Source organism: Gigantopelta aegis, unplaced genomic scaffold, assembly GCF_016097555.1.
Source record: "Gigantopelta aegis isolate Gae_Host unplaced genomic scaffold, Gae_host_genome ctg6087_pilon_pilon, whole genome shotgun sequence".
Taxonomy (NCBI): Eukaryota; Metazoa; Mollusca; class Gastropoda; order Neomphalida; family Peltospiridae; genus Gigantopelta; species Gigantopelta aegis.
The window spans coordinates 4,969-16,631 of record NW_024534820.1 but is presented as its reverse complement, the minus strand read 5'-3'; the positions used below and the strand labels follow the sequence as shown (position 1 = coordinate 16,631).

The window sequence follows — 11,663 nt, the reverse complement described above, 5'->3', positions numbered from 1 at the left end:
GAATAATATATTAAAGTAAGAGGTTATGATGAGTGATAGACTTTGTTACATTTATTATTAGGCATGGTAGTACTTAATACAGAGTGACGAAAAAGATGGCTGCTTTGTCACATGTGGCCTTAAATCACAAATTACACAATGTTTTACATGCTTTCAAAAATACTTCTCAAATGCCATTAAGACTACTCATTATGCCTGAAAAATAGAGATTTTAGCATAAAATAAATAAATCCATAAATAAATTACCTAGCATAGAGATTCTATATTGCATTTGCACATGTATTATGATTTATTGTTCTTATTCTAACTTAGCTACTTATGTCAGAATAATGGTATGCTGTCATCTGTACCTGTTTTCTGGCTATTTTGCATTATCACTTCTTGTTTTTCATTGTTTTATTACTTGTTTTCTTATATTTTGTTTTGTGTCTTTTATTGCCATGCTGTTTTGTCAAAAAGTATGAAACATATTATTAATCAAAGCATTACATATATTATAAATATTATATATTACATATATTCAATGTAAGAAGCTAAAAGTTGTAGGAGTAATTAGCTATACTCTAAGAATCTAATTCCTCTTTGCCATTTTCAATGTACTTCTAAATTTATAAGTGAGAATTACAAGCGCTCTACTAGTAAAGTTAAAATAAATACAGCGTAAACACAAACACTATCATTAACAAAACTTTCTTTCCTTGCTACTCTTTTCAGCATCCTCTGACTTCTCATCTTGCTTTCACATTGCGAAAAATTAAAGTTTTCACACTAATTAATACACTAAATGTGGTCTCATCTAGCCTTTTTTCTTGTAAGGCCTAATTTCTAATCTTTTTGCTTTTCAGTAATATCTATGCTAGATTACCATTGATAATACATATACTGTTTGTTAAAGGAAAACAAGTCTGCAGTTCATTATGCTGCTGCAAGATGTGACCGTTCTGTGTTTTCTAGCTATACTTGATAAAGGAGGCAGTGTTGATTGTGTTGACACAGTAAGTGAGTACATTACAACATGTACATTTATTATAATTACAGGATAACAAAACACCACTTCATTATGCTGCTGAGAGAGGTAACCAGTCTATTGTTCAGGTATTACTCGATAATGGAGCCATTGTTGATCAAGTTGACAAAGTAAATAAATATTATAGCATGCACAATTATTATAATTAACAGGATAACAAAACTCCACTTCAATATGCTATTGAAAAAGATGACCAGGCTAGTGTTCAAGCACTTATTTTTAAAGGGGCCAGTATGATTTCTTTTACAAAGTAATTGAATAAATAAATGAATAATAGATTAAAGTAAAGAGATTATGATGAGTGATGGACTTTGTTACATTTATTATTACCATGGTAATACTTCGTATAGAGTGACCAAAAGATGGCTACTTTTTCACATTGTGGCCTTAAATCACACTTACACAATGTTACATGCTTTTAAAAATACCTTCTTAAAGCCATTAAGACTACTCATTATGCCTGAAATGGATATTTTTATATAACATTATGAGAATCCGTAAAATAAATAAATAACAACTAGAGATTCTATATTGTATTTGCACATTTATATTGCTTTTATTGTTTTTATTATTTGCCATTGTGAAAAATTAAATTTTTCACATCAATTAATAAAATAAGTTATTCCATTATTATGTGTCATCTAGCCTCATTTTCTATAAAACCTAATTTCCAGTCTTTTTACTTTCACTACTATCTATGCTACATTACACATGATATACATATACTGTTTGTTAAAGGATAACAAAACTCCACTTCATTATGCTGCTGCAAGATGTGGGACCATTCTGCTGTCTAGCTATACTTATAAAGGAGCCAGTGTTGATTGTGTAGACAAAGTAAGTGACTAACATTACAACATGTACATTTATTATAATTACAGGATAACAAAACTCCCCTTCATTATGCTGCTAAGAGTGGTAACCAGTCTGTTGTTCAAGTATTACTTGATAAAGGAGCCATTGTTGGTCATGTTGATAAGTAAGTGACTACATTACAACATGTACATTTATTATAATTACAGGATAACAAAACTCCACTTCATTATGCTGCTAAGAGTGGTAACAGGTCTATTGTGTCAAGTATTACTTAATAAAGGAGCCAGTGCTGATGTGTTGACAAAGTAAGTGACTACATTACAACATGTTCATTTATTATAATTACAGAATAACAAAACTCCCCTTCATTATGCTGCTGAGAAAGGTAATCAGTCTGTTGTTCAAGTATTACTTGATAAAGGAGCCATTGTTGATCAAGTTGACAAAGTAAGTGACTACATTACAACATGTACATTTGTTATAATTACAGGATAACAGAACACCACTTCATTATGCTGCTGTGAGAGGTAACAGGTCTAGTGGTTCAAGTATTACTTGATAAAGGAGCCATTTTGATCAAGTTGACAAAGTAAATAACTATATATAGCATGCACAATTATTTATAATACAGGATAACCAAAACTCCACTTCAATATGCTATTGAAAAAGATGACCAGGCTAGTGTTCAAGCACTTATTTTTTAAAGGGCCAGTATTGATTTCTTTTACAAAGTAAATTGAATAAATAAATTAATAATAGATTAAAGTAAAGAGATTATGATGAGTGATGGATTTTGTTACATTTATTATTAGCCATGGTAAATACTCGTATAGAGTGGACCAAAAGATGGCTACTTTTTCACATTGTGGCCTTAAATCACACTTACACAATGTTACATGCTTTTAAAAATACCTTTTAAAAGCCATTAAGACTACTCATTATGCCTGAAATGGATATTTTTATATAACATTATGGAGAATCCATAAATAAATAATAACATAGAGATTCTATATTGTATTTGCAACATTTATATTGCTTTATGTTTTTTATTATTTGCCATTGTGTAAAATTAAAATTTTCACATCAATTAATAAAATAAGTATTCATTATTATGGTGTCATCTAGCCTCATTTTCTTATATAGCTTAATTTCCAATCTTTTTACTTTCACTAATATCTATGCTACATTACACATGATATACATATACTGTTTGTTAAAGGATAACAAAACTCCACTTCATTATGCTGCTGCAAGATGTGACCATTCTGCTGTTCTAGCTATACTTAATAAAGGAGCCAGTGTGATTGTGTAGACAAAGTAAGTGACTACATTACAACATGTACATTTATTATAATTACAGATAACAAAAACTCCCCTTCATTATGCTGCTGAGAAAGATAATCAGTCTGTTGTTCAGTATTACTTGATAAAGGAGCCATTGTTGATCAAGTTGGACAAAGTAAGTGACTATATTACAACATGTACATTTATTATAATTACAGGATAGCAAAACTCCACTTCATTATGCTGTTGAGAAAGGTGACCAGGGTAGTGTTCAGTTATTACTTGATAATGGAGCCATTGTTGGTCATGTTGACAAAGTAAGTGACTACATTACAACATGTACATTTATTATAATTACAGTATAACAGAACACCACTTCATTTTGCTGCTGTTAGAGGTAACAGGTCTAGTGTTCAAGTATTACTTGATAATGGAGCCATTGTTGATCAAGTTGACAAAGTAAGTGACTACATTACAACATGTACATTTTGTTATAATTACAGGATAACAAAACTCCCCTTCATTATGCTGCTGAGAAAGATAATCATTCTGTTGTTCAGGTATTACTTGATAAAGGAGCCATTGTTGATCAAGTTGACAAAGTAAGTGACTATATTACAACATGTACATTTATTATAATTACAGGATAGCAAAACTCCACTTCATTATGCTGTTGAGAAAGGTGACCAGGGTAGTGTTCAGTTATTACTTGATAATGGAGCCATTGTTGGTCATGTTGACAAAGTAAGTGACTACATTACAACATGTACATTTATTATAATTACAGTATAACAGAACACCACTTCATTTTGCTGCTGTGAGAGGTAACAGGTCTAGTGTTCAAGTATTACTTGATAATGGAGCCATTGTTGATCAAGTTGACAAAGTAAGTGACTACATTACAACATGTACATTTGTTATAATTACAGGATAACAAACTCCCCTTCATTATGCTGCTGAGAAAGATAATCAGTCTGTTGTTCAGGTATTACTTGATGAAGGAGCCATTGTTGATCAAGTTGACAAAGTAAGTGACTACATTAAAACATGTACATTTATTATAATTACAGTATAACAGAACACCACTTCATTATGCTGCTGTGAGAGGTAACAGGTCTAGTGTTCAAGTATTACTTGATAATGGAGCCATTGTGATCAAGTTGACAAAGTAAGTGACTACATTACAACATGTACATTTGTTATAATTACAGGATAACAAAACTCCACTTCATATGCTATTGAAAAGATGACCAGGCTAGTGTTAAGCACTTATTTTTAAAGGGGCCAGTATGATTTCTTTTACAAAGTAATTGAATAAATAAATGAATAATAGATTAAAGTAAAGTAATTGAATAAATAAATGAATAATAGATTAAAGTAAAGAGAGATATGATGAGTGATGGATTTTGTTACATTTATTATAGCCATGGTAATATTTCGTATAGAGTGACCAAAAGATGGCTACTTTTTCACATTGTGGCCTTAAATCACACTTACACAATGTTACATGCTTTTAAAAATACCTTCTAAAGCCATTAAGACTACTCATTATGCTGAAATGATATTTTTATATAACATTATGAGAATCCGTAAATAAATAAATAACATAGAGATTCTATATTGTATTTGCACATTTATATTGCTTTATTGTTTTTATTATTTGCCATTGTGTAAAGTTAAAGTTTTCACATCAATTAATAAAATAAGTATTATAAGTAGACTCATTTTCTTATATAGCTTAATTTCCAATCTTTTTTCTTTCACTAATATCTATGCTACATTACACATGATATACATATACTGTTTGTTAAAGGATAACAAAACTCCACTTCATTATGCTGCTGCAAGATGTGACCATTCTGCTGTTCTAGCTATACTTAATAAAGGAGCCAGTGTTGATTGGTAGACAAAGTAAGTGACTACATTACAACATGTACATTTATTATAATTACAGGATAACAAAACTCCACTTCATTATGCTGCTAAGAGTGGTAAACAGGTCTAGTGTTCAAGTATTACTTAATAAAGGAGCCAGTGTTGATTGTGTTGACAAAGTAAGTGACTACATTACAACATGTACATTTATTATAATTACAGGATAGCAAAACTCCCCTTCATTATGCTGCTGAGAAAGATAATCAGTCTGTTGTTTCAGGTATTACTTGATAAAGGAGCCATTGTTGATCAAGTTGACAAAGTAAGTGACTACATTACAACATGTACATTTATTATAATTACAGGATAGCAAAACTCCCCTTCATTATGCTGCTGAGAAAGATAATCAGTCTATTGTTCAGGTATTACTTGATAAAGGAGCCATTGTTGATCAAGTTGACAAAGTAAGTGACTACATTACAACATGTACATTTATTATAATTACAGGATAACAGAACACCACTTCATTATGCTGCTGTGAGAGGTAACAGGTCTAGTGTTCAAGTATTACTTGATGAAGGAGCCATTGTTGGTCATGTTGACAAAGTACGTGAGTACTTTACAACATGTACATTTATTATATACATATACTGTTTGTTAAAGGATAACAAAAACTCCACTTCATTATGCTGCTGCAAGATGTGACCATTCTGTTGTTCTAGCTATACTTAATAAAGGAGCCAGTGTTGATTGTGTAGACAAAGTAAGTGACTACTTTACAACATGTACATTTATTATAATTACAGGATAACAAAACTCCACTTCATTATGCTGCTAAGAGTGGTAACAGGTCTAGTGTTCAAGTATTACTTAATAAAGGAGCCAGTGTTGATTGTGTTGACAAAGTAAGTGACTACATTACAACATGTACATTTATTATAATTACAGGATAACAAAACTCCACTTCATTATGCTGCTAAGAGTGGTAACAGGTCTAGTGTTCAAGTATTACTTAATAAAGGAGCCAGTGTTGATTGTGTTGACAAAGTAAGTTGACTACATTACAACATGTACATTTATTATAATTACAGGATAACAAAACTCCACTTCATTATGCTGCTAAGAGTGGTAACAGGTCTAGTGTTCAAGTATTACTTAATAAAGGAGCCAGTGTTGATTGTGTGACAAAGTAAGTGACTACATTACAACATGTACATTATTATAATTACAGGATAACAAAACTCCACTTCATTATGCTGCTAAGAGTGGTAAAGGTCTAGTGTTCAAGTATTACTTAATAAAGGAGCCAGTGTTGATTGTGTTGACAAAGTAAGTGACTACATTACAACATGTACATTTATTATAATTACAGGATAACAAAACTCCACTTCATTATGCTGCTAAGAGTGGTAACAGGTCTAGTGTTCAAGTATTACTTAATAAAGGAGCCAGTGTTGATTGTGTTGACAAAGTAAGTGACTACATTACAACATGTACATTTATTATAATTACAGGATAACAAAACTCCCCTTAATTATGCTGCTGAGAGTGGTAATCAGTCTGTTGTTCAAGTATTACTTGATAATGGAGCCATTGTTGGTCATGTTGATAAAGTAAGTGACTACATTACAACATGTACATTATTATAATTACAGGATAACAAAACTCCACTTCATTATGCTGCTGAGAGTGGTAATCAGTCTGTTGTTCAGGTATTACTTGATAAAGGAGCCAGTATTGAAAGTGTTGACAAAGTAAGTGACTACATTACAACATGTATATTTATTATAATTACAGGATAACAAAACTCCACTTCATTATGCTGCTGAGAGTGGTAATCAGTCTGTTGTTCAGGTATTACTTGATAAAGGAGCCAGTATTGAAAGTGTTGACAAAGTAAGTGACTACATTACAACATGTATATTATTATAATTACAGGATAACAAAACTCCACTTCATTATGCTGCTGAGAGAGGTAACCAGTCTATTGTTCAAGTACTACTTGATAAAGGAGCCAATGTTTACAAAGTTAATAGCTACATAGTTTTTTAACATAATCAAGTTACTTCGTTAGGAACAATTACTTCATTGTGCTGCTAAAGGTGGTGTCATGATCTTGTGAAAAATACTAGTATCTCTAGATATTGATATTAATGCTGTAGATGAGGTAAGACTACTAGTGGTATATTTCCAGAATATACTAGTTTTAATAGCATTGTTTAAATATTATTGACTATAATCTATTTTTTATCATCTCTTGTTTTGTAGCATAACAAAACACCACTTCATTATGCTGCTAAGAGAGGACATCAGTCTATTGTTCAACTATTACTTGATGAAGGAGCCAATATTTACAAAGTAAATATCTATATAATTTTTAATATAATTAAACTTAATTATCAGGAACAATTACTTCATTGTGCTGCTGAAGGTGGTCTCAGTGATCTTTTAGAAATGATAATAGCTAAAGGCATTGATGTTAATAGCTTGGATGAGGTGAACTAATATTAATAATATTTCTAGAAACATGAGCACATAATGATAGAAAAAAGTAGAAAGGAGAATTTCTATGTAGCAATGTCTGCCTGGCATATCACCATTTGTTGAGCTCAAGAAAATAGCTTTGTCTAACTAATAATATTAACATATAACAATAGAATGACATAATGAATATATATTACATATATATATTTCATGAGTTGCTTGATCTGTGAAGTGTGTCAAACAGTAAAAACATTCAATATCTGTTAGCTTTATTACTGGATATTTCTATTTAGAGAGGAGAACTGCTCTTCATTATGCTGCTGAGAGAAGTCACATTGATAATGATATGATCATTAGGACACTGTTGGACAAAGGATGTGACCCTAACATTAAAGATGAGGTAATATCATTAAAATATCTTTATGCCATCTTTAATCTTTAATCTTATAACATAGGATGGTAACACTGCTCTTCATTGGTTTTTGGTCTTCATTTGGTTTTTCAACCTCATGATGATCTCAGTCACTTTAGATTTTATTACATTACAGACATAGTTATAATACTATTGTTGAGTTATTATTAGAATGTGGTGCAGATCCTAGAATTAAGAACAGGGTAAGTATTGTAGGGTTAATAATCTTTGATGATTGTCTGTTAAGAATAGCCCAATTGGCAAGCTTTTTTTTCATAATCATACATGTTCAATTACTCTAAACATCTAACATGTTACTAACAATAATGATGATTATCATGTCATTGATACATGTCTAATACTTTTAATATTCAGCTACAAAGTCTTTTGTAATAGAATAAAAGTTGTTTTCATTTATATGATTACATACCATATAAGGTGAAATGTTTAACAAATATTCTATCAGATAACTAGCATACTTGATATTCTCATTGTGTATTCTGTAGTTAGATCACTAATGTTTTTGTTAATAGAATGGTCAGACACCTAAAGATTTGGCAGAGAGAGAAAAATTTTCACACATTCTATCACTTCTTGAGAATATTCACATGTTACAGTAAGTATTATATCTCTTGAGTTATTTAAATAGTATAAACATATCATGTCTTATGACTTTACTGGATTTTACTATTATCTGGTATAGATCTCTAGATTGAAAAGAAAAATCTCAGAAAGTACAGGATTTGTCAGATATTTCATCCAAGTTATCATTTTCAGAGCCAACAACTTGTAAGTGGAAATTATAATGATGATCACTTGATTGATTCATTACTTTATTAGTTATCTCCTATTCACTTGTCATCTGAAGGAAAACAAAACTGACATCCAAACCATATACTAGTGGACAAGGTATACAGTAATAATAAACTAGAGATACTGTATAATGTACTGCATATTATCCTGTACTAATAAATATGAGCAGTTTATATCTACTACAATTCAAATATTTTAGATTTATACCAAACAACTGATATTAAAGATGAATCTACTAATGTCACAGATATACAGAAGATGTCAGATGATGGTATATATACTATTAATAATTATAATACAACTTTCAATTGATGTTTTTTCAGATAATCTTGTGGTATATGTGTAGGACATGAGAAGTTCATAATTCAAGGAGATAGTCCTCAATTTCTCAATTGGGAGAAGTATGGATTGAGGATTACTGTTCCTCAAGATGCTTTATCTCCAACTGAGAGTAGTGAATATAACTATCACTGCACTTGTTGGTGGATGTTATGACTTACCTGAAGGAACAGAGTTGATTAGTGCTCTATATATCATAACAGTTTCTATGCCACTTCAACAACCAGTCAAATTAGAGATCCAACACTGTGCACATTTAGTCACTGATGATCATGCTAGTTATTTAAGCTTTGTTTACAGCCTCTACTAACCAACCAGTCCAGTTCCAGATAGAGGAAGGAGGACAGTTTTATCCTGATAACCAATATGGAAGCATCTATTTGTCACAGTTTTCAGTAAAGGGCATTATTAAGTCTATGACTCGTCCATTTAGAAGACTTGTCATCCGTCGAACAAATAGACAATTAGGAAGACATACTGTGACATCTTCTCATGAGCCACATGAAGAAACCATGTCATTTTCAGCATCAGAACTACCTATTTCTACTGAAATTCAAACAATCAGCTCAACAGAAGGTAAAAATGTAGAGACTATAGATGTATCTATTATTACTATATTGTAAATGGTAGATGATTCACTTGTAATAAATCAGAAGTTAAGCATCTATCAAGTGATGAAGTGATCAATACACATGCTATCTATACTTTGGAACCTTCCCCGGAGCATACTTCTTTAACACTTCCTAGTGTACAGTCTCTAACTTTTCCTGTAGAAGGTATACACTATACATTACATACTTATTATATTGAATACACCCCACTAGATGAATCCTTTGCTAGTAGTTCATCTCCTGATAACAAGTATGTAGGCCAGGTGGTATATGAAGTTATTAAGGATCATGACAATGAGTGGTTAATGAGATTTATGGTTGCTAAACATCTCAATGCTCTACTTGAGGTAACAATAATATAATTACCACATTCATTGATTGTTCATTAACAGTATATTAAGACTTCTCTTCCATGTGATGTATGGAGAGATATTGTTGTTTCTTTATTTTTGATGTTGAGGTTCTGTTGAATTAGTTCTTGGAGAAGAACAAGAACATCCATATGATGGATGGAGTATTCACCCACATGCTTTTCCATCATTGGTTTAGAAGTATAGATATTACTCAGTATTGTTCAATGGATACTTCTGCAGGTATCAAAGAGTGATGTAGATGAGTTTGGTGCTCTTTCTCCTCCATCTTTTCCATCTATACTTATTACAATATCTGCTGATCACAGTCCAAGTACTGTTAGGAGAATAAACTACAGTGTTCCTTTGAAAGGAATTGAATCAAGAGTTAGAATGATATACATTGTCCTATCTCTCAGTGGTTCTACTGGTAAGTAGTTTACTTTCTACTGATTTAATCTAACCTTTGATATAGTCTCAGGAAAATTGGCTACATCTAAGTTGGCATCATCATATCAAACCTATTGGTAGGTACAATACGTAACACAACAGTCTAACTTTAATATTAATTTTGTATACTAGATCCATCTCAAGTGTTTCAAAAACAGTTTGCAAAACTCTGTAAAACTATTGAAGCTAATCCTTTGCGTATTGCTAATGAACTCAATGCTGATGGGACTGATAGCTCCTAATATCAGGAAAGACATCAAAAGTATGAGTGGTACAGCATATGATAAATCTGATGCAATAGTTGAAGAACTCCAGAGACAATTAGAAGCTAATAAGCAATCAAGTCCAATTTTCTAGTAAAGATTTGTAACTTCCTTATAGCACAAGCAGACAAGCCCCTAAAAGATATTGGCAATGAAATGATGAAGCAGATAAAAGAATGAATTATACCAACATAAGATTTTGTATATACAATTCAACATTATACATAGTTAACTCAGTTGTACTAACACTATGTAATTTAATTATATAGCATTTTCAACACAACTTATTGTTTAATATAAATAATTTATTAGCAATTTATAAACAATTTGTTGAGCTGTCTTAGTACCAATCCAGTTGGTTGTTATAACTTGATTTATTTTCATCTGATCTTCTATAGTTAGTTTATAGTTGGTTAGTAGGAACTACTCACAAATGTACAGAAAAAGTATGATAATATCTTCACCTCCTTTTAGCAGCATAATAAAGTAGAATCCTGTGATAATGTGCGTCTTGTTTTATAATCACTTACTTTGTCAATACAATCAACACTGATTTACTGTTGAAACTTTTAAAACTCTATATATCTTTTGAAGAGGTATGCTTTACCCATCCACTTGACAAATATAGCTAATTAAAAACATCAGATTATGAATTATGATATTGGCTTTCAATTCAGTTTCAATATGCATATGGTTTTTGATATTTGATCAGAAAGTAAATATTCAAAGAAAATGGGTTCTTCAACTTCAGTTGCTACTATGGAGGATTCTCTCATTCTTTCAAGGGAACTTTTATGCATCAATAATTTAATATTGTATACAGAGTTTTGGGTCCCTTCTTGGTGTAACTTCTATGATGATGTAACTTGTTACTATGATGATGACATCACTATGTGTCATAAGGTTTGTTTAGGGTTTAGGTGATTGATTTAGATGATG

General features: G+C 31.1%; 1 protein-coding gene across 1 annotated transcript; it reads left to right on the top strand.

The window, feature by feature from the left end:
• Positions 1-917: 917 nt before the first annotated feature.
• Positions 918-7,498, top strand: LOC121366526 (26S proteasome non-ATPase regulatory subunit 10-like; the record flags this gene model as incomplete). Its single annotated transcript, XM_041490942.1, has 11 exons — positions 918-995; positions 1,766-1,864; positions 2,192-2,290; positions 3,204-3,302; positions 3,631-3,729; positions 3,773-3,871; positions 5,368-5,466; positions 5,951-6,049; positions 6,658-6,756; positions 6,800-6,898; positions 7,406-7,498. Coding segments are annotated over exons 1-11 (1,062 nt in total), but the record flags the coding sequence as incomplete, so codon positions are not given.
• Positions 7,499-11,663: the final 4,165 nt, after the last annotated feature.